The sequence below is a fragment of the Lycium ferocissimum genome, chromosome 6 (genome assembly GCF_029784015.1).
Source record: "Lycium ferocissimum isolate CSIRO_LF1 chromosome 6, AGI_CSIRO_Lferr_CH_V1, whole genome shotgun sequence".
Taxonomy (NCBI): Eukaryota; Viridiplantae; Streptophyta; class Magnoliopsida; order Solanales; family Solanaceae; genus Lycium; species Lycium ferocissimum.
The window spans coordinates 552583-576937 of NC_081347.1; the positions used below are offsets into that span (position 1 = coordinate 552583).

Below are 24355 nucleotides of genomic sequence, written 5' to 3' on the forward strand. Positions count from 1 at the left end.
AGTTTTTGGCCTTTAAATTTGAGTTTTATTTTTATTTTTTATCCTTTATTATTTTTAACGTGACATAATTAGAATATTGTTCGGCATAATTAGTGTTTATCTTCGGCATACGTATCATACACAATCCACATATTATGCCGGATAAGGCATAATTGTCAACACTCAACATAAAATGAAAAAAGCATAATTTTAGATTTCGGCAGGCATAAGTAGCGTTTGATTTCAACACATGTATCATAACATCCACACAAACTATGCCGGATAAGGCATAATTTCCAACACTCAACATAATTTAAAAAATTAATATAAAACTATGCCGTATAAATTAATTCCTGCATAATTTATGTTGCGCGAGGCAAACTTCAGTTTTCAAAAAAAAATAAAATTATAGAGATTACGCCTTGCAAAATAAACGACCACAAATATGAATGGTCCAAAATTCTAGTTCGTTGCACTCACCCTTCGTTTCTGTTAATCATTCATGACCCCTGAATGGAAGATAAAAGACTTTACTAAGCAAGCTGTCTGTTAGTCCCCGTTGGTTAATTGTGTCAACAGAAAAGAGGAGTGAATGCTTTCTTTTTTGCCATTTTTTCATCTGTGAATTGTTAATCAACCCATTCGTACACTCTATGCGATTGAATATTTCTTACACACATGAGTTTTATACAAGGTATCGAACTTATGAATCTATTTTCTTTTTTATTAAATACCAGTGGGTTTGAGGGGAAATCCGCACAAAAAAATGGAGATTTAAAAGCTCAATGTTCACACCAGCTCTGAGCTTTATATATTTCATTTTCTCGTATTTAAGTATATTTATTTGTTGAATTCATTTTTTTTAATAATAATCGGATGTCCACTGTTGAATTCTTTGTTGACAAGTCACATATGGGATAGGACCCGAACCGGCCCAATCCATGAGCTAAAATTATTATTAGCTTTTAGTGAAGCCAATATTTTCAAAGAGAAATAAAAATCCGTTATAAATACAAAAAAGGCTAATCTTTTTAATCAAATTACTATTAGCAATAATAAAGAAGAAGCAACACAAAAGTTAAATAATAATAGAGAGCAGATGGATGTTGATCAGGTGACTTTTTATTTCAGGGTGGTGTTACTTACTTACCTACAATTGAGCTTTTTTTAATTAACATTAATAAAGATAGTAACATTTGATATTATTGCTAGGTAACAACCCCAGTTCACTATATTCGAAAAAATGACTGCTTTATTTGTTTTTTCATTAGTTCCTATCATGATTCAGAAATTAATCGAATAAGTTCAGGAATCAGGGTGTTACTTATAATATTAGTGATTTTCTTGATAACATATGGATAATTTTTACTTTTTTTCCTGAATATTATTCCGGAAAACTATATGGACATAGAATTTTTACAATTTTTTGGATTTCGCGTTGAGCATTTATGTTATCCAACACGTCGCAAATCATTTTGGAAGAGGGTAGGGGAGTTTGGAGATGATAATGATGATGGGGCCAAGGTTTCGGAAAGATGAGCAAATCTCGAGGGGACAGAGAAGACGACTAGATCGGGGGTTGGAATTTCTTCTCCTTTTTTCCTTTATCACATGTTACTCTATGAGTGAAGCGTGTTTCCCACTAGCCCGGTCTCATAGTAGCTTTTGATTGTAAGGTTGCGGCGTGGGGGGGTGGGCTGTCAGAGATACATTTTGGACAACGACGGGGTGATTGAAACCCCTCATAAAGTTGGAGGTGTAAGACGAAAATGTAGCAAAAGTTTAGGGGGTCATGTGTATTATCCCAAAGAAAAAATATTGTACAATTATTAAGCATCATGTGATAATTAATTCTCAAAAATCTCCCAAGTGTAAACGCTCCCCAAAATTTGAATTCAGACAGCGCCAAACTATCTTCTTACACACACACACACAGAGTGACACAAACCAAGAAAATACTCTGTCCTAAAATTCAAACATTAATCTCTCCAGAAAAGAAAAAAAAACCCAAAATTTACACCAACAATGTCTTCAATGAAACCATCATCTCGCTATGCTAAAACATCATTTGATTCTTCAAGATCTTCAACTAAATCTGACCCTTCTTCATCTACAGACTTAACACCAAAAACCAATAACAGTGCTCTAATCAAAATCAAGAATGGTTCAAATGGTGTTACTCAAACTACCCATCAATCAAATTTCAGCTCAATGGTCAAGAAATTTGTTGAACACAAATCCAACTCTTCTAAATTAATGACAAAACAGAAAAAAGGTGATTTGAAATTGGTTATTCCAGTGGATTTTATAGCTGAAGATTTAAAGAAAACGGCGAAAAGGGGTAGTGGATTGAGTTCTTTACATAAGAAGTTGTTTAAAGGTTCTTCTGGTAGTGTGAAAAAAGAAGAAGGAAGCGCGAAAAAGGCGTTGACCGAGGTTAAAGCGAATACGAGGACATTAGGAATGGTACTTAGAAGTGAAAGGGAGCTGTTAAGTATGAATAAGGAGCAAGAAGATCAGATTATTGAGCTTAAGTTGATGCTCGAGGAGAAAAACCGAGAGGTACTATAAATTTGTATATTATGTATAGTTTTAGTGTTGCTTTTGGATCTTAGTTTTTGAGGCTAACTTTGATTTAAACTGTTTGATGAACAGCTTGGGATTTGCTTAAAAGCTGTGTCTTTTTGAATTATTTGGGTAAAATTTAGGGCAAGATGCAAGCTTTAAGGCATTTTAGTTCAAATATTTTAGTTTTTGGTATGTGGATTTTTAAAAGAACATTGGAGGTGTAAATTGGCATTATAACTGCATTTTTAAGAAATGTTATTTTAGTGAAAGTGGTAATCGATGTCTTTGGTGTAGGAGGTTTATAATCTTAAAAATACTGTGATTATCTTGTTCAAGATAGGCATTTTTATTGTTGCAAAATGTGAGATGATTTTACTTTTGATGGTACATTGGTTGTTTACGAATTAGTTGGAGTTATTCCTGGTTTCTAATTCAATATATGCGTATGTTACTTTAGTTGATACTTGAGGAGAAAAACCGAGAGGTACTCTATTTGTATATCATATAGTTTTAATGTTGCTTTTCGATCTAACTTTGCTATTGTAGCATAAAATTTTGTAAGGGTAATGTGCAGCTTAATGTTTGGAGGCTAACTTTGATTTAAATAGTTCGATCAACAGCTTGGGATTTGGTTAAAATCTGTGGCATTTTGAATTATTTGGGCAAACTTTTGGGCAAGATTGCAATTTTTTTGGCTTTTCGGTTCAAAGATTTTAGTTTTTGGTATGTGGATTTTTAAAGAACAGCGAAGATGTAAGTGGTGATCGAGGTCTTTGGTATTGAAGGTTTATAATCTTAAAAAATGCTGCAATTATTTTGTTCAAGATGGCATTTTTATTGTTGCAAAATGTGGGATGATTTTACTTTTGATGGCACATTGGTTGTTTATGATTTAGTTGGAGTTATTCCTGGTTTCTACTTGAACATACGCGTATGCTACTTTAGTTGATGCTTGAACAAAAAAATAAAAAAAATAAAAAAATTAGAAAGGTGCTATATTTGTATATCATATAGTTTAATCTTGCATTCTAACATAATTTTGAAATTTTAACCCTTTTTCTTTACTGGAGCATAAATTTTCATAAGGGAAGCTTTCTCCATGCATCTTAACTTTGAATGGAATGTTTGACCAGCAACTTCTTCTTTAATTTGTTCAAAAGTTGTGGCCTTCTGAATTATTTGGTACATTTTATGTCAAGGTGTACCCCTCTACCTTCACAAGGTAGGGGTAAGGTCTGCGTTCACACCACCCTCCCCAGACCCCACTTGTGGGATTATACTGGGTATGTTGTTGTTGTTGGTTATGTCAATGTGTAAATTTTTTGTCTATTTTAGGCCGAAGAGTTTATCTTTTGATATGTGAATTTTCAAGAATAGTGTAAATTTGCGTAAAAACTTCCTGATCAAGATGGCATTTGTTGTAATCTAAAAGAATGATGTAATTATCTTGGTCAAGATGGTGCATTATGTTGTTGCAAAATGTGGGATGATGTTATTATTTTTGATGGCATATTGGTTGAGTCTCAATGAGTTGGACTTATGCTTGATTTCTGACCTAATGTGTTTGTATGTTGTGGTTTTGGTTGATACAAGTCGTTAATGTGGATTAAATTTTTATGGTGGTTATTTTCTTCTTTTTGTGAATTTCCAATGTTATGAGGTTGGTGTTGGACTTTGAACAGAAAAGCGACTAATCCAAAGTTGTATACGTTTTGTCCTCCCTGCAATTTTTCAACGTGAATCAAGTTAATCGTCTGAGGTTACATGAAGGAATTGAAGTTTGAGCTTATGTGTTATCTCTTTGCTTCATTTTCTGATTTGCTCATAATACTGACAGGTTGAGAAGCTCAAGGATCTGTGCTTAAAGCAAAGGGAAGAGATAAAGTCACTGAAAAGTTCGATACTGTTCCCCGATGTTATGAATTATCAAGTTCAGGATCTTTTGGAAAAGCAGGGTTCAGAACTCAAACAGGCAAAGCAGATTATACCAAATCTTCAAAGGCAGGTCACTTCTCTTACAGGGCAACTCCAATGCCTAGCTGAAGATCTCGCTGAGGTAACAATATAAGTCATTATTGCCAAAGAGTATCTCCTTGGTTGAACGCTCCATGAACCTTAAAGATGTCCTATAAGGATATTACAGAAAAGAATATGATTTTCTACCTCACTGATGAACCACAAAAGGCTCCATGACATGAAAAAGTCAGTGTCGTTCTTGGTTGCTGCTCGCTCCTCAAGATGAAAATATGGAAGAATACTATATGGATCTAGTTGATACAGTCAGACCTCTCTATAATAGTCATCCTTTACAACAACATTTAACTGTAATAGCCTAGTTTAATTTGGAACTGACCCTTACATTATATTATATTATATGTTCCCTATTACAACATCTTGCTATAGCAGCCAAAAAAATATCTAGAAGAGAGGTTTGACAGTTATATACTTTTTCAATATTTTCCCTTTTGCCTGTTGAATTATCACTTACTTTTCTTATAAATGGTTATTTGGAAGCTATATGTTGGGATCTTGCATCATTTCATTACCCAAATAGCCTATGGAAATAAATATTGTTTAAGAAGGTTTTTTGCTTGTCCACTTTGTAAGGTGAAACAAAGACAAGGAGTCCGATGCTTGCTCTTTGATTTCTCATGTCATGAAGTAATATGGTTTAACCTGTAGTTTACCTTCTGATAGGCTAAAATATTCAGTTGCTGCCAGGATTTTGAAAAGTCCGTTGGTTTGGTCTCCATGTGCTTTGGATGTAATAATGCAAATATCTTCGGTTTTATCATAAGACCAGCATTAGATTGTTATAGGAAGTGTCTGACAATATAATTTTCACAGGTCAAAGCAGACAAATATGCTCTAAGAGGGAGCTATGATTCTCTTGATAGCCCTCCAGGATATGATCAAGAAGAAGCAGCTAATTCTCTGGTATATGCATCTAAATAATGTGCAAAAATTTTGAAATGCAACACGAAGTTTGTTGTGAAAGAATTACCGATATAGCTTAGATAATATCCTTTTATGTAATTATTCTGCTCAAAGTTATCATCCTTCCAAAAGAAATCTTACATGAATGTGCATGTTAGGCATTCGCTTCTGGGGAGTAATTTGTTTTCTTGTTTCTATTAGGAATTCAGCTCTGAGGATCATACAATTCCCGGCAGTCCAGATGACATGTTTCTCAAGGATGTAAACCCCTGCTTAACACCTTATTATGCCAAGACAAAGTCCAAGGTGAGTGTCTCATGACCCGTGAAATACCTGCAAAACCATTTTCAAGATACTTTGCGGATTGAGAATGAAATGTGCTTGCAAGAACTTGATGCTTTCTCTGAAGCTCAGGGAATAGATTTGTAAAGTTCGAAAGTTATCAGTGATAGCCTGAATTTTTCTATTGCTTTGAGCTATGTTCTTGATACATAGTGTTATGCTCATATAAAGAAGGTGACTCGTGTTTCAATAACTAACATGTTGCCTTTTAGGAATTTGAGGACTTCAATTCTCCTGATGCTAAAGATTTGGTAAAAAACAATATGCACATGCATCATGAGGCCAGCTACAATTCTTGTGCAAGGAAGTTGTCTAAAAGCTCAGATTGCCGCCAATGTTCCAACACAGGCAACAAAGCAACTCGTGTAGCTCGCAGATCTGATGAAAGAAAATGCACATACGAAAAGCAGGTTCACAGCAAGTTCTACTGAGTTGTCCTCAATCCTGAAGATTCTTGGTGAATGCATCGTGTCAATTTCCGTCCCCTTCTCTCCTCGACATATTTCAGTAAATCAATCTGCTTGAGCTGCCAGCTCTGCACTCTTAGTCATAGACCAAGTACCTGTTCAGCATATATTTTGTTGGCATCTTATAAGATATGCTGGCCTATTTCCAATAGTCCATCGAACCCGATTAGTCATGGTTATGTTTTTCAAACTCTTGCAATGAACTGCATGATTTGATAATAAGATGATGAGATCATGTGATGCACTTGTGTTTTACGCGGTCCTTCTACAATGGCTAGAAAGACCAAGCTAAGGATGCATTGTTAAGACTATTTCACTAAATCTGATTAAGAATATTGCCATATCAGTGATATCACACAAGTACACTCCTAAATTGGGAAAGATTTGTTCGATGATATGGACCGTCGTATTTTCAAATATTCTAACTATTATTAGATCATGTTGTCTCCAGATGATCTATGGTTTCAAAAAACTGGAAAGCAGTTGTTTGGACCATGCAAATTTTTTCTCTAAAACTATTGCTTCTTTGTGTAAATAACTACAAACGATAATAACATACCCAGTTAAATCTCACAAAGTGAGGTCTGCAAAGGTAGAGTGTATGCAGACCTTACCCCTACCTTGGGAAGTAGAGAGGATTTTTCCGGTAGAGATCTGATGGCCACTAATCTAGGAGATAACTAGGGATGAGCGTTCGGTTCTTTGGTTCGGTTTTATCAAACTTCGGTTTGGCTATTTCGGTTTCGGTTTTTTGAAGGTGGACACCGAACACCGAACCAAACTAGTTCGGTTCGGTTCTTTCGATTTTGGTTTTTTGAAGTTTGGTTCGGTTTCGATTTTTCAATTCGATTTTTTTGATATGATATTAGAAGCGATTCCATTTATACTAATTCATATTCTTAAAAGCAACAAAACATAAAACTAACAAATTAAAATCAAAATCAAACAAACAGTATACACAAGAACAGAAAACCATAACCATAATATAGGATTACTAGGTATTATATACATACAGTAAGAATAATTAAGAAAACACATAAAGGACATACATTAATCCTAAAGGCACATCCTAGTCACCTTTATTTGTTAAGGATATTTGATTTTTCCAACTAAAGTGGAAAATTAGGGATACAAAAGCAAAAGAGTGCTTATTACAATTGGGTTTTTTTTTTGCTTAAATTTAATGGGTCTGGACTGTTTTATTTTTTTTGGGTAATGTATAAATTTCAGTTTAAATTTCGGTTCTTCGATTCAATTTCGGTTTCGGTTTTTTGAAGGTGAACACCAAACACCGAACCCAACTAGTTCGGTTCGGTTCTTTCGGTTTCGGTTTTTTGAAGTTCAGTTCGGTTCTTCGGTTTTCGGTATTTATGTCCTGCCCTAGAGATAACTGCATTTGCCTTTGCTTTTGAATTCAGCCTTTTGTTTTTTCCTTTTCTATCTACCATGGATACATGACTTCTCTTTCAAAATTTTCCATGGGAATCAGTATCTTTTCTTAACATTTTAAACTTGATATGTGATTGCATTCTATATATGTATGCGCGCGCGCTTTTTAAATTATTTGTGATTGTCAAATTCAAATGGTTAAATATCTTTGGGTGGGCTTTTGTTTTTCATAATTATTGTTTGCACCGTTCCCCCTTAAGTTATTAATGAATTTTGGGTTTGGTCCTTGTATTATTTGACTGAGCACATGTGACCTTCAATTAACTAAAATGTGCATTTTTGGTCCCTTTATATAAGAAATATATTATATTTAGATTATTTTTAGAACTATATTACCCTCAAATATGGAGGAGCAGTACAAATTTAACATAATGAATCGATAATTGATTGGTTTGACACTTAAGAATTCGTAAAATTTATATAGGTTTAGTGATTTATGATCAAAGGGAATCAAAAGTGCACATATCAGTAATTGAAGATTCAATGTCCTTAATCAGAAATCACAAGTAGGGGCGGATCCAAAAGGGGGTTGAGTGTGTTCACCTGAACCCCCTCGGCAAAAAATTATACTGCATATATAAGGTTTTTTTTTTTTTTTTAATATATATATATATATATATATATATATATATATAAATTTTGAATTCCCTAAACACAAGACTGGAGGTTGGCTTAGTGGATAAGGGGGTCAAAATTTAGCTTGCGGTTCTAAGTTCAAATCTTAGACACTACATCTTTATTTTTTGAACCCTCTTAGTGAATCTTGGATCCGCCACTGATCACAAGGAAATAGAAAACTTAGGGTCTGTTTGGAAAGCCACCTGGTAATTGGAATTGGTGTTATTACTAGGGTAGTAATTACACAGTATTGTAATTACAATGACTTGTTTGTTTGTCAAAATATAATTACACTGTAATTACAAGCGTTGCACAGGTGTAATTACACAGTTAGTTTAATTTAAAAATAAAATTTAAAATTAATATTTAAAAATATGTGCCTTTATAAATGATATTAAATTAGTTATTTAATAACACATGTTTCTTGAAAATATATTAATTAATAATCATATACTTGTGACTAATATTGTTAAAAAAAATTAATTGATATGTATTTTTCAAATTAATAATATTTTAATTCTAATTAATTATGAAACTTAAAAAGGACCTTTTTTTTTTGTGAGACATCATGGAATGGATGTTTGATGAAAAAAGTTATAAATATAATGCCATAACATTATTCAAATGTTTGACAAAAAGAAAGTTAACAACTATAAGTGAAAAATAAACATCATGTAATGTGAAATAACAAGTCAATAATACTAAAGCAAATAAATTAAAATCAAAATATAACCTAAATTTAAAATCCAAAAGAAAAAGTTTAACATAATACTCTTATGTCAAATTCCAATATTACATAAGTAAGTTCCAACGTAACTTAAGTAAATATAATTCAAAAGAAAGGGAAAATATAAGTTTATAACCTCATACACAACAAAATTCTACTCTAACAATGTCACTCATTATCTGTCAATTCTGTTAATGACTCATTCTTTCTAATATTAAGAGGTGTAGTTTCAAAAATTAGAATAATAACATGGTTATGCAAATGAATAAAGAAATAAAAAAAATACGAGCAATTACATGGAACCACAAGAAGTAAAAGTTGGGAATGAGAAGAAAGAAAATGAAAGATATGTAAGAAAAATATATTTAAAAAATAAAAATAATAAAAAATTTAAAATAAAGAAGAATTTAAAATAATAAAAATAAAAAATAAATTATATATAAAAAAAGAAATTAAAATAAAAGAAAAAAGAAAGAAACTAAGAAGTAACCCTGTAATTACAGGGTGTAATTACACCCAATTCTCAGCCCCCCTTAAGAATTGGAGAGTGTAATTACACCCTCTCAATTGCACTCAATTCCCACCTAAGTGTATAGTTATTTGGTCAAACAAATAAGCCAAACTGTATAATTACATCCAATTACGCCCAATTCCAATTACCCGGTGGCTTTCCAAATAGGCCCTTAAGAAAGATTAGAGAGAAGGAAAAGAAATTAACATAACAAGGTAGTACAACCAAGCAAGAGAGAATGTTATCACAAACTTATTTATAGTTTGTTTGAAAATGTAGCTTTAACCATTAATTCTAAAACGATAAGCTTCTGCACTTAAAGTTTCATTTTTCTGGAGAAATTAAAAGCTTCCACCTTCATTGCACCCCACCATTAATTGCCATCTTCACAACCTGGAAAACAACTGCACATCCAAAAGGAAAGATTCAAAGGATTTATCAATTTGAGAAACTAGGAGAATTCATACTTTACCAAAAAGAAAAGATCACTTTTTACACTTATCGAATCGATAAATTTAATGGGAAGTGAAAGGTTCATGCAAATTCTTTGAGAACTATAGTGACGACGGAGCTAGAAATTCATACAAGATTCAAGAACATACTTAAGTAGCATACGTCATACCTAATATTTGAACCTACGACCTAAATAAAATTTTAAACGGTTTTTTACCACTCACTAAAATCTTTTCTTATATCAAAGGCATTCAATAACTCAGATGTAACTGAACTATCTTGTTTTTGCTCTATCTGCATCGTACGACTTTTCAGCGAATGAGATTCAATTAATCCCTTTGCCTCCTTTAGCTCTGGCCCTGGATATATCCATAAATGAAAATGTATGTACTTGTACTTAAGTTCAAACTCAAATGTCATAGAAGGTATAGTGATATCCTACACCAACTATATATACTTAGTCAAAACTCTCTACAACGACGTCGTTTGTATGGATATATTTTTGGTTGGCTGCTATAGCGAGTTGCTGTAATAGAGAACATATAATATAACGTAACATGAAAAATCAGTTTCAAAAGAAACTTTGTTATTATAGTGAAATGTCAATATATAGGATTTATTATATTGAAATGTCTAAATCTATGTATATACATGGGGATTTTTGAACGGGTTTTTACCACTCCGTAAAATCTTTTCTTATATCAAAGGGATTCAACAATTCATATATAACTAAAAAAATGTTGTTTTTGCTCTATCTACATAGTACGATTTTTCCGCAAAGCAAATTCAATTAATCCCCTTGCCTCTTTTAGCTCCCGCCCTGGATACATGCATAATGGAAATGTATGTACTATGCACCTGTACAAAAGTTCAAACTCAAATGTCATAGAAGGTATAGTGATATCCTACACCAACTATATATATTAAGTCCAAACTCTCTACAACGACGTCGTTTGTATGAATATATTTTTGGCTGGCTACTATAGCGAGTTGGTGTAATAGAGAACATATAATATAATGTAACATGAAAAATCAGTTTCAAAAGAAACTTGGTTGTTATATTGAAATGTCGATATATAGGATATCTGTTATTGAAATGTCTGAATCTATGTATATACAAGGGGATTTTTGAACGGGTTTTTACCACTCACTAAAATCTTTTCTTATATTAAGGGGATTCAACAATTCATATATAACTAAAATTTTTTGTTTTTGCTCTATCTACATAGTACGATTTTTCAGCGAAGGAGATCCAATTAATCCTCTTGCCTCCTTTAGCTTCGGCCTTGGATACATGCATAAATGAAAATGTATGTACTATGTACTTGTACTATCGTTCAAACTCAAATGTCATAGAAGATATAGTGATATTTCCTAAGTTGCCGCACCCGTCTCGGAATCTCCAAAAATGCACTACTTTTGGAGTGTCCGACACGCACCCATCGATATTTTTTAAGAGTCCGAGCAACATAGGATATTTCACATTAACTATATATATTAAGTCAAAACTCTCTATAACGACGTCGTTTGTATAAATATATTTTTAGCTGCTATAGTGAATTGAACATATACAATAAGATAACATAATATGAAAAATCAGTTTCAAAAGAAACTTGGTTGTTATAATGAAATGTTAATATAGAGGATAGTTGTTATAGAAATGTCTGAATCTATGTATATACAACTTTTGAGTTTCTAAAATTTGGTTGACAACCTAACAAGAAAAAAAAAGCATTCGATAGAAACGTACAAAGCTAAGTGAAGAAATTTAACTACAGATGACTTTTAATATTAAAGATTACAGAAGCTTACAAGATCCAATGACCAAAACAGCAAAGAGTGCAAGAACAATGTGTGCAGGTTCCATTTTGTTCTTCCCTGTTAGAGGATTCAATCCTCTCCTTGTTATATTCTTCTCAAACTTAGCCACTTTCCTCTCTGCAACTCTTTTTGATGTAGTCTGCCAAATTTTGAAGAAGAAAAAAAAAGACAAGTCATTATCATTTATGTACTCGTGGTGTTCGCGTGAGCTTGGCGCAATTTGATCAATTCTACGGGACAAGTCGTTATTGTTATGTTATAATAGTGACGGGAAAATATCATTATCACCAATCACTAAAAATATATATACACACTATACATTCATATACATATAATACTATACATTCCTATACATATAATATACATGCCTATACATATAATATACATACATATACATGCATATACACTACCTATACAACCAAAGTATATAGGCAGTGTATACTTCGGCCATGTTTGGTAAACTAGATTGTCGAAGGGTACATTTCAGTAGGTTTCCCAAGTAATGTTTTACCTTTCTAGTGTTTTTCAAAAAAAACAAACAATTTCACCTCCACTATGTTGTATAGAAACATAAATGCATCTATGACAAAAAGAAATGTGGTCAACTTACGATGTCGGGTTCCCAAAAGCCCCGATTTTGAATTTTTTTGAAGGGATAGGTTAAATAAGTAAAAAAGATTTAACATTTAACAAGAACAAGCAAAGTAATTGAGGTAGTGGCAAAAGTAATCATAATTTAATTGTACAAACAACGGGAATAGATTTTTTTCAGAAAAGTAAAAGTCCGCGGTTCTTATAGATTTTTTTCTGACCAACTTGCACACGACTCAATTATTTTGTCGGATAGCTATCACTTTCATCCGTATAAGTATCGAATATCCCTACCTTTTTGGGACTTCCGCAAGAATTAGAAGGAACAAAAAACTTTTGTCTAAAGCTCCTATTAGACACAAATTTTAGTACTTTAAAATTCCAAACAAATAGAATGATCGTGGTAGTTTGACAGTCAACGATCAGATCATGATGAAACCCCTTTGGATGATACGAAAGGTTCATATAACTGAATTCGACTAATTTAGAATTGAGACATAAAGGAAATTACAACAAATCGGAGAAGAAAATCAAACAAAAACCCCAAGAAATTAAAAAAAAAAAATGAGAAGAATTTTTTTTACCATTTTTTGTGTGTTCTTGTTTTGCTTCAGTTGTGTCACTTTGAGGCAGTCAAAAGTTGTAAGAACCCGAGAAAACCTAAGACTTGTCTGTCAAAATGAAAGATTGGTTTTTTTGTGCGTTATATTTTGTGAGAAATCAAATATTGCAAAAGAGGAAAAACATTCAATGCTATCTTACTCTAATTTAATTTGGTTAAGCATTGATTGCTTTCATACTTTACTAACCAATTTAGCTTATATGATAGGTCAGTGTCAAGTAATAACGTTTTATTCAAAAATACAATTAATATCACAGAATCACTACCTAAGCGTCTATTTGTAAACCTTCGATAAAATTGAAGCGATTCGAATATTTCTCGGAATTATTAACCATCTCATAAAATTATATTTCCTTCTAAAATTCAGATCTTAATTTTATTTCTTTAAAACAATTTATGTGGCGCGAATCTTGATAAGTCGAATTAGTAGAAAGACGACATGAGTTCGGTAATCGGACCAGTAGATAGTACATTACGAATATCAATTAATCGATTATAGGGTAATTCAGATTAAGTTGGGCATGCATATCAAATGGCATGCCACCCTTATTGCATTCAAATTTTTTTGCTCATACTTGTTGTCTTTAAAGATTATGTCAATAATGTTATATAGTCATTTAATAGACATTGAACTAATATGATAATGTTTATGATGAACCCACAAGCCAACTAACTAGAAAAGATAAAATGATGAAAACGTTTAGAATATTTTAAGAGTTATTTAAAATATTATGATATATAATATCATCATCATATCATATCATATCATATATAATTAAAACTTTTGATATTACAAGATACTTTTGTATATGTTCTTTCAAATTAAAGCATGCAAAAAAAAAAACTGAAAAGCCATTGAAATTTAATTGTTCTTGCTTTAAGCTTTCTTTTCTCTTCCAAAGATGCATATTAACATATACTAACATTTTTTTCCTTTTTCTTAATTAATTGAATTTTTTATGGAATCTACATTATAATAACCTTTTCATGTTGAACTTAATTATTTTATCCTAAATTATAAAAAAATCATATAATTTAGAAAATATTCCTATAATATATCTATACCAAATATAGATTCACTCATTAATTTTTCTTCTATATTCGCTAGAATCATGGAGATGACATATTAATTAAGAAGACATAATTGAAAGAAAACTCAAAATAGAAAGAAAATTGAAAAAGATAATGGTGAAAGTCAATTAAGAAAAAGATATGGAAAATTTGAAGATCGTGACATATTTGAAATGCTATGATTCAATTTTAACTAAAAGATAAATAATTTAAATAATAAAAGATGACATTCTCATAAATTTGACTTGACATATTAACTACGTGATAAAAAATATAATCTCTTTTTCATCTTTTTTCAAATCAATATTTATATCTATATTTTATTAAAAGGAGTGTAGTCTAGCTTAATAGTAAGTCAAGTTGCGGAAATAATTTTTTTTATTTTTAACTAAAAAATATTATTACAATGGTTAAGAACTTGGGCGGCTCAAGAGAGCCGGTGGCCTAAAGCCAGAATTTAAAAGGAGGTCTTATATTTTTTTTAATATATTTTATGTGTTATTTATTCTTATAGCTTTTTCAAAGTGTATTTTTTTTTTCAATTGACGATAGAGTCAATTCGTGTAATTTTTCATGAGACATTAACTGAATCACGAGTCTTATACTCTGTATTACGATCATTTCATCGATTTAGTTTTTTTTTTTTAGTTCAAGCGATTATTACAAAAAACTTTTCAAAATTATTTTATAAGCAATGGAAACATTTAAAAATATAAGTAAGACTTCAGGCCAATAATAGTATCATCTTCTACATATAAATATTTTTGTATCACTATAACTATAAAAATAGATTAAAACCGTCAGCGACTATTATGCCTAAAAAATATTTAAGGGCTTAATAATGTCTTTTCTATTCTAATTGTTTAATAATCTACTTAGCTTGAGCTTGAAAATATCTAAAAAGGCACTCAAAGAGTTATAGAAAAAAGTCAAAATTATAAACTACATTGATTTAAGTTGAAGTGAATTAAACCATATTACAAATTAGGAAGTAATTTTAAATTTAATTGACTACAACTTCTAACTGTAATTACATCAATCATATTTCTAAAAAGTAGCATAAACTTTGAAAATATACATATATGTAATAATTGACAGTAAATAGATCCAGAAAATTATATATCACTAATAATAAATATATAATTTTTTAAAATCATATATATAATACAAATTATTTTGGGGACCTAATATATCTGTGGCCTAAAGCCATTGCTTTAGTGGCTTTAGGCTTCAGCTGGCCCTGGTTAAGAAATACAGTTGCTATAAATATGGAGCAAAAGACTATAAAAGGAGTCAACCTTAAGTAAATTAATTGTAGAATTGTAGATTTGGAAGTTCAAATTAATATGCACTACCCTATTTTAATGGAATATTAGTTTTGAAACAAAATCTCTCACACACACAAGGAATAATTGTAAAATTTTAACATATTTTATGTTTTGAAAAAAAAGGGACATGCAGGTATCTCATGGATTCATTAATTAAGATTATTTCCTTTACTGTTATTGCCATGTTTCCACAAAAAATATTGAAAATTATAATTATTGCCTCATTAATGCTAAATTATTGGCACGGGTATATGTTAGTGCATATGGGTGAAAAATCAGGACTATAGGATTGGGATTTTAGCGTGATTCTCTTCCAAAATTATAGGTTTCTCCTATTAAGGAATGTAACTATTTAGTTGTTATGTTTCTTAATTAGTTAATGCTATAAAAGTTCCTTAAATCTTGCACAGTTAAATTTTACCAAAAACAAAAATAAAAGGATAAAATTAGAAGGGTTTTCTCTCTCTTCTTTTCTCCTAGCGCTTTCTTTGTTACGGTTTTCTTCTTTCTTTGCGATCTATATTCTCAATAACCATACAATTTTTGTCTCTTCTTTTGTATTTGCTTTCTTTATTCTCATTAATGGTGGTTTGATACATATATAACTTGATGTAAGTTAGCTAACTAAACTCTATGTGAACGATTTTTGGAAAGCAAAAGTTCATTAGATTGTGTATGAAGTTATTCAAATTGAGACTAAGTTTTGAACATCGTGGTTTAAGCAAAAAGAAGAGTAATGACAGAAGAACTATGATATTGTTAATTTTTGATTGATTATCAGTCTCTTTTTACCTCTCCTATACCATTTGAATAATATCGAATTATACCCACACAAAAGAAAATCAGCTTTTGAAGGAAAACAATCCGCCTCAGCAGAAAAATAAGACTACATAGGTAAAAGAATACCAGAAGGAGAATATGTAGTGGAATCTGGATTGAAATCAGTAATGGTCGCAGCTTCACAGGGAATGACTATATAAAAAGTGTAACGTTGGAACAATGATAAAAAGTGTGAGTGGGAAAAAACTATGAGCACTTAGTAATAACAGTCCCTGAAAGAAAATTTTGCATTGGAAGAGTCAAAGAGTTCCTTGAAGTAATTTCCCATTCAGTGAGTGACTTAGATTTTTATGACTATATTGAAGATAAACATATTTTTAGTTTTTTATTGTTATCGTAATTCTTATTCATATATATATATATATATATATATATATATATATATGTGTGTGTGTGTGTGTGTGTGTGATATTCATATATATATATCTTTACATATATATGTTTATATATGTGCAATATATACATATATATGAATTATATATACATATATATGGAATACTATTATATATGGTTTAGTGCAATGTGGTATTGTATATATATATATATTCTATATATATATATATATATATATATATATATATATATATATATGGTTGTTCAATTATTAGTTATTACTATATACTATATATGTATATTGTATATATATATATATATATATATCTTAGTGGTATTCATATATATCACACAATATAGAAATTTTTATTTCATATATATATATATATATGGTAACCAACAACTAACTCATAAATCGTTCTTGATTTATGGATGATGGAGTTTTTGGTTGTTCATTGCGATTGATAGATTCTTATCAATTTGACATTACTAAATTTATATGGTTTAACAAAAGTTTTTATCGGTAGTGTCTGTTCATTTATGATTTTAGAGCAATACTTTATTTAACCCATTTCAGCTAGAAAAAACAAAAGAAAGTATAAAACATGAGTAGTCTGTCAATTTTATCTTTTCCTTTTGACATTGATTTGTTTGAAGAAGTTATCAACTTCGCTAAGGATGTCTAATGTGCGTTCATAGCAATCATTAATGTGTTATTTTTCTTCTTTTGCATACTTTTACTTTTATTACCTTTTAAGTAATATGACTTACCAAAAGGATGCGCGGTTACTAACCCGAGGAAAGAAATTAAACATAAATTGCTCGAGATGGTTTTTTGTTGAAAGTGAAGCAGACTAACAATTAGCAATCTTCAGAAAATGGTTGTTGATCGTATGATTAATTGTGTTTGGTGCAAAAGATGTTTAAAATATGATATTCTGTTGTTTGTTGTTTGTGGCGCAGGAAAATTCTCAAGTACAATTGTAAGGGAAGAGACATATCCCCTAATTGTTTCTACATAGCTTTTAAATTGTCTTCTTCAATAGTTTAGGAAGCTTGCTCTTTAGTAAGTAAAGAGTTTACTTGGTCATGTTGATGATTATTGTTGCTCCATGTGATGAATGTTCGTTGTGTCTGTCGCCAATATTTAAGTATTTAAACAACTGGATTATTATGTTACATGTGACAATAGATAACTATGATTTGTGAATTAGTAGTTAATGAATCTAAGGCCACCTTTATGTAAGGTTCGGAATATTCTTGAACAATACAAATGGTGAATACACATCTATCATCCATGAGAAAGTTTACGTATGATAGATAGTTAATTTTCTTTCGCATAGATACACAATGAATAGTGATTGTATGATTAATATGACAAGTTAGCGAGCTAATTGCAACCTAAAACGAAAACAAGACTTTGAAGGTATGTGCACTCACCCATATTGTTTTTTGAAAATAAACTTACATAATTTGTCCATTTATCATCTTTTGCTTTTAGCGTCAAATTTGGCAATGTATCCTCTTTTATTTTATGTAAATTCGTAATATGTAGTATGCATTTAGGAATTAGTCTTGGTGAAGATTTTGATTAAGTTTTTGGCAGTACGTTGATAATTCAGGAAACATGAACATATGCAGCAATTCTATCAGAAATCTACCTTGATTGAGGAAGGCCTACAATGTAAATTCGTAATAAGAAGTGCTTTTAGGTACATTACTTTAACCTTTTAAGGGAAAATGACATAATAATACCTATTTAAGACCCTATTATGTAAAAAAATTCGTTTTAAGATAACCGTTCTTCGTAATAGATCCCCAATTCTTTTGTTTCATACGGATCCCGCCCCACTTTTAGGTTCTTTAATTCTTTGTTACACACATCTTATAATGTGTTTTTTCCCCTTTGATACGCGGTAATTTGACAAAATTGTGAAATTGGTATTTTCGTCGCATAGTTCTTCAATTGGCATGAAGTACACTTAATATCACGGAGAATAGGGAAAAGGGGGATCTACTAAGCGTTCAAATTTGTATTAAAATTGAAAACCTTTGATAAAATTGTAAATTAAGTATTCTATGTTGTTGTTGTTGTTGCATTAAATTAAATTCGTAATATTTATGAATGTTGAATACAATTATTAACCATCTCCTAAAATTATATTTTCCTTCTAAAATTCGCGAGATCTACCTTATAAATTTTATTTCTTTAAAAAAAAGCCGCTTAGTGATAATTTTCGTAATCTTTGATATTTTGTAGTCGAATTAGTATACCCTTACTTTAATACACACATCTTATAATGTGTTTTTTCCCCTTTGAAACGTTCCATGCATCGCGGGGGTATGTATACTAGTACACTTAATATCACAGAATCACTACCTAAGCGTCTATTTGAAAACCTTTGATAAAATTGAAGCGATTTGAATATTTCTCGGAATTATTAACCATCTCCTGAAATTACATTTCCTTCTAAAATTCAGATCTACCTTATAAATTTTATTTCTTTAAAATCGCTTACGTGGCACGAATTTTGATAAGTCGAATTAGTAAAAAGACGACATGAGTTCGGTAATCGGACCAGTAGATAGTACATTACGAATCTCAACTAATCGATTATAGGGTAATTCAGATTAATTGGATGACCAATAAATAGTACAACGCGAATCCAAATTAATCAAACCATTGGGTAATGGAGACGATTATAGACAAAAATTAAAGCAGCCAAGAATGTGACAAAAACAAAAATGGTACAAATTCATCACTAATTCCAGTTTTTGTCAAAGTCCCAATTAAACTTTCAATGGTCTCTATTTCCATCAATTGAGATTAGTCAATAGTTAATTTTTGAAATCAAAGAGTAAACAAACTAATCTGAATTTGATCAAGAAAAAACTGAAATCATTATAATTTCACCAACTTTGGTCTTTGATTTATTTTACAACTGCCAAGAGAAAAGAAAAAAAAAGATCTAAAAAAAGAAAAAGACCAAAGGAAATCCACTAAAGTTACATTTCATTATATTGCATTGCCCTTTCCTTTATTATTTCCATACAAACGGAAGAGACCAAAAGCTGAAATACCAGAGAGAACTATCATGCTAAGGCTCACAATTAAAGAACTTGCAATTCCTTCTCCCACTTGGTTGCAAAATTTCCCATACATATTGCATATCTTCATCCATTGTAACTCTGGTTGTCCTAACTTGGCAAACACCGCCGACTGCGCGGCCGCCGCCACGGCGGTCAGTGTCAAGTAGGCCATCAACTGCAGATGAAGAAAAATGATAGTATACATATTAGCGTTTAGTGACAGATTCAGAATTTAAATTTGATGTATTCAAATTGTATGGAAGTTATGAATTTTGGCAAACCAAAAGAGAGAATTGAGAAAAAGGGCACTAGTGGGGACATCTCTAATATGATGAACCATTTCGATAGTATGGGTGCCTCATGAGGCACGATCATGAAAGTAATGACTAAGAAAAAGTTAAGAGTTGGACCATATGTTCTATCAATTCGAGTTTTACTTCTTTTTTTGCTGAAATTTTAATGAGTTCTCGCATATAAATTTATGTTGAATTTGGACCAGAACTGTTTTTTTGTCATAGATTTTGCTAGGATTCTCTCCTCATTTATTTTGGTTGTGAGACTTGTGACTGACTTATGAATTTTTGAGTTATATGAAGTGTCTATGAATTTAATGGTTCCACTACAAACAAAACATTTACTATGTTGCAGCCTTGTTCTACAAAAAGGCGATATTGCTACAACTACTCTGGTCCCTAAGAACTATTACTAGACTTTAAAATTCATCTTAATTAAACAAACTTCATCCTTGACCAGACTTCTCATGTTCGAGACTGGATATGAAGTTGGTTTTGTTACGCTAATTTACTCGCCAATGTGGGACTTTCAACACGAGTTTGGCTTTAATCGGACCCCGATACGAGCACCGAACACCGGGTGGAAAACCTAAAAAAAGAACATAATAGCTAGCATTTGATTTGAAACAAGGCCAAAAACTTTTTCAAGTTTTTAAGTTACGTCTGTTTGATAGTTTCTCCCAAAAAAAAAAAAAAAAACGTTAACCCTTTTTTCTCAAAACTATGATTTGTTTTACGAATTTTTAAGGATAATGCAAGAACTCATTTATAAATAATTACCCACAAAACTTCAACAGACACAAACTAAGTAGGATTAACTTTGTACCTGATCACCAGAAAAAATAGCCCACGCCAATGGTTTATTGAAGAGAACACTTCCTCTAATCATACTCAACATGCACCTTAGAACTTGCACCAGTGAGTAGGCAGCAGCTAATCCATTGGCTATCACTAAAAACCTGCAAAATTAACACAAAGTTCGCTTTTTTTAACCTTTGGAGACTTAAAATCTTGTTTACAAGCCAAATAAACACCCAAAGGTTGTGGACTTCTCTGTCCTTAACCAAAGGTCACAGATCCGAGACTTGAATGAAAGTCGCCTTTAATAGAAATCACTTTATTTTAAGTCGAACTTCTAGACAGACCAAAGGTCTCGGATTCAAGACGTGAATAGAGTCAGCCTTGATAAAGAGCGCTTTATTTCAAGTGGAACTTCCTGACAGACCAAAGGTATCAGGTTCGAGACTTGAATAGAGTCTCCTTTAATTGAGATCACTTTATTTTTCCGGACAGATCAAAGATCTCGGGTTCTAGACTTGAATACAATTGCCTTTAGTAAAGAGAACTTTATTTCGAGAGGAATAGAAAGCGTATTATTTCAAGTGGAAACAAAAGGTTTCAAGTTTAAGACTTGAATAGAGTAGCCTTTAGTAGAGAACTTTATTTCAGGTAAAACTTTCATATGCAAATCCAAATTAGTCAGACTTAAAGCAAGTACAGTATGTAAACCGGATGAAAAAAATGGAAAGCAAGCCAAATAAACACCATGCAAACAAGAAAAGAGAGAGAAAAATAAAAAAGGGGAGAACTTACACGAGAGCTTTCATATCTGTGAATTCAGCAACTTTCTCAATTGAGAAAATCACTTTAACTTGTCTATCAGTTCCAATGAGAGCAGCACCAAGAATTGCTAAACCACAAATCACACACCTTAACACAAGCTCTGTAACTCTCACTCTCCTATCAATCACCTTTAAATTATTCCCATGATAAACTGGAACATTTCCAGGACTAACTCCAACTCCCAAATAACTCATTTTTTTTTTAGGATTAAAGCAATTGCAACACAAACTCAAAGCTTTATTTTTTTTATTAGCTTAGTGAAAAACAAAAGAAAAAGGCAATTGCAATTTTACAAGAAAAGTTGAACCTCTTATATAGAAGAGACTCTCAGTATAGTCTGTTTCACATATTTAATGCAACATTTCATTTCAGCACATATTATAGGATTAACTTTTTTAGATTATTTAATTATGAGATATGTGGTGATGGAGCTTAGCTGCACCTTTCTAGGATTGTGAGAATGCCAAGTGTATACATAGTTAGTGGCTTTGGTCATTACCTTACTTAAAGACCCAAAAAGAAAAAAAAATAACTTTTGTACATGAATAGTGTTAAAATATTCGCACTACCAAATAACTATAAGAAATTATTTATAGTAAGTGAAACGAATTACCTGAAACATAAGACAGACAACATGTTATAATTTAGTTTACATTGATTTTAATTGTCTCTACCCTATTAATTTATATTTAAATTGACTATAAAAGAAATGGATGAGTTTAAGTTTTATGTATTGATGATATAAAAAATATTTACATAACGAGGTCAATTGACAGGTAAAACTCTTGAAAAACATCACTAGCTCCTTCATCTCAATTTATATGATGATATGTTTTTTGCTCGGTCCAAAAAAAATACGGCATTTTTATATTTATCAATAATTTAATTAAAACTCTCATTTTGTCATTAATGATGTAATATTTATAGTCACATAAATATCTTTGGATTGTTTTAAACTACCAACTTCAAAATTATCTTTCTTTAATTCTTGGACTACGCGTAGTTAAATAACATTATGTAAATTAAAACGAAAGGAGAAATTGGTCATCTGATAATAACTTGTTATCACAAATTAAAATCTACTAATAATATTAAGGGTTGATAATACTTTTGGTCCCGCAATTATTGATAAATCTAACATTAATCCTTGTTGATATCTTCTAAGCATATTTTCACCTTTATTCCTTTAATTACTCAAAATATGCCATTTTATCCTTTGCTTGTGAATAGTTATAAATTTCTAATATTATTCACCGTACCACCATTTAATTACCCTAGTGTTACGTTAAATTTGTATTGTTACTTCATATTTAATGATGATATACTTCTAAAAGTAATTCAAATATAATATATTTAATTTCTCTTATATAAAGGACCAAAAACACATACTCCCTCCATTTCAATTTATATGAACCCATTTAATTGGGCACGACATTTAAGAAAGAGGGAAGACTTTTGAAACTTGTGGTTCAAAATAAGCCTGGAAAATTTGTGTGGCTGTAAATCATTCATAAAGTGAATTTGTTTCCAAATTAGGAAAGAGGTCATTCATTTTGACACGGACTAAAAAGGAAATAAGTTCAAACAAATTGAAATAGAGGGAGTAGTATTTTAACTAATTAAAGGTAATAAATACAACTTAAAGCCAAAAATTCAGTACTGTAGTATGAGTCCTCTCTCACCCACACACACACACAAATTGAAGCTTTCATTTTACCATGTGTACAAATAGGGAAAAAACACCTCAATTTTCATGCATAATGCAATAATCAGAGATAGGAAGAAATGCAATAAATGGAACCTAGCTAATCTGGCAATTGAATGAAAGGCCGCAATACTAATTTTTTTTTCTGGGAAGAGGCAACAGTTACTTGTCCCAAGGTGCAAAGAGTGATAAGGATGAGAAATTGCCTTAAATTCTCTACTGAATTACAGTGTGATGGTATTTATGATGACCCATTACTTCATGCATAGCAAAATGGACGCCACAAGGTGTTTTATATTGTTCTTCTTCTTCTTTTTAATATTTTTTAATTAAATTTAATTTTGGTTGAACAAATAATGCAGTGTGAAAAACTAGGTTAAAAAGTCTAAGGAAAAAAGAAGCAAAAATTCCAAAGTTGCTGGACTCATAATGAGGACTACACTTGATGTTTATTAGTGAAAGTGGTGGGGCTTTGGTTGCCAAAGTTGTGAATTTTTCAAATATTTTTTGATTTTCTATCCCACGTTCGGTACTCACTTTAAAGTTTGATTAATTCAAATTTGTGCCGAAAAGCTTCACTACGGGAATAAAATGTTTGGTGCTAAAAATTACTCAATTCTTAAAGCTTGAATCCGAAACTTCCAATTAAGTATGAACGGATAATTACATATTCAGAAAAGGTTTCTCAAGTAGTTAAATTGTGCACTTTTATATGATTCAATTCAAAGTGTAAAGTCGAAAAGCAAATTCAGTAGCAGGTACAACTACTACATCCCACTAACAGGCGTGGTTTCAATCTTATATGTAAGTTCTAAATCACAAAGAATTCCTAATTTGCAATTGAGTACATATGCGATTAAGTTGCTTATTGTGTAGAGTATATTATGAGAAAAAGAATTTATTTTCCTTATTATATTTATATGACATCATTATTATTTACATAATTACTACTATTTTTTTATTTTTTTTTTATCTTTCCCCTCAAAT

General features: G+C 31.1%; 2 protein-coding genes and 1 long non-coding RNA gene across 4 annotated transcripts; 1 reads left to right on the forward strand and 2 right to left on the reverse strand.

The window, feature by feature from the left end:
* The first annotated feature begins 981 nt into the window (after nt 1–981).
* On the forward strand, nt 982–6537 carry LOC132058786 (uncharacterized). Of its 2 annotated transcripts, none has more exons than XM_059451123.1 (5): nt 982–1093; nt 4385–4603; nt 5395–5484; nt 5686–5790; nt 6039–6537. In XM_059451123.1, the coding sequence occupies exons 1-5, from the start codon at nt 1079–1081 to the stop codon at nt 6255–6257; spliced, it is 648 nt and encodes a 215-aa protein (XP_059307106.1). In that variant the 5' UTR covers nt 982–1078; the 3' UTR covers nt 6258–6537. The 2 variants fall into 2 exon arrangements, with proteins under 2 accessions (XP_059307106.1, XP_059307105.1); XM_059451122.1 differs by lacking the exon at nt 982–1093 and adding an exon at nt 1727–2541.
* Nucleotides 6538–9552: 3015 nt separating this feature from the next.
* On the reverse strand, nt 9553–13152 carry LOC132060513 (uncharacterized). The gene is made up of 3 exons (XR_009415941.1): nt 13048–13152; nt 11864–12011; nt 9553–10002 (listed from the first exon to the last, which is right to left on the reverse strand). It is a non-coding gene; the product is annotated as an uncharacterized LOC132060513 (long non-coding RNA).
* A 6382-nt stretch (nt 13153–19534) lies between these two features.
* On the reverse strand, nt 19535–21991 carry LOC132058787 (CASP-like protein 2B1). The gene is made up of 3 exons (XM_059451124.1): nt 21634–21991; nt 20867–20999; nt 19535–19922 (listed from the first exon to the last, which is right to left on the reverse strand). The coding sequence occupies exons 1-3, from the start codon at nt 21855–21857 to the stop codon at nt 19674–19676; spliced, it is 606 nt and encodes a 201-aa protein (XP_059307107.1). The 5' UTR covers nt 21858–21991; the 3' UTR covers nt 19535–19673.
* Between the last annotated feature and the right edge of the window lie 2364 nt (nt 21992–24355).

What these genes read in the sequence shown, in the direction of transcription:
- LOC132058786 (XM_059451122.1), top strand. Translation starts at nt 2,005, where the DNA reads ATGTCTTCAATGAAACCATCATCTCGCTATGCTAAAACATCATTTGAT. An exon ending in TCGAGGAGAAAAACCGAGAG is followed by an intron (nt 2,542 to 4,384) that starts GTACTATAAATT and finishes TAATACTGACAG; the next exon opens with GTTGAGAAGCTCAAGGATCT. An exon ending in ATGCCAAGACAAAGTCCAAG is followed by an intron (nt 5,791 to 6,038) that starts GTGAGTGTCTCA and finishes GTTGCCTTTTAG; the next exon opens with GAATTTGAGGACTTCAATTC.
- LOC132058787 (XM_059451124.1), bottom strand. Translation starts at nt 21,857, where the DNA reads ATGAGTTATTTGGGAGTTGGAGTTAGTCCTGGAAATGTTCCAGTTTAT. An exon ending in ACAGATATGAAAGCTCTCGT is followed by an intron (nt 21,000 to 21,633) that starts GTAAGTTCTCCC and finishes TTAATTTTGCAG; the next exon opens with GTTTTTAGTGATAGCCAATG. An exon ending in CTATTTTTTCTGGTGATCAG is followed by an intron (nt 19,923 to 20,866) that starts GTACAAAGTTAA and finishes CTTCATCTGCAG; the next exon opens with TTGATGGCCTACTTGACACT.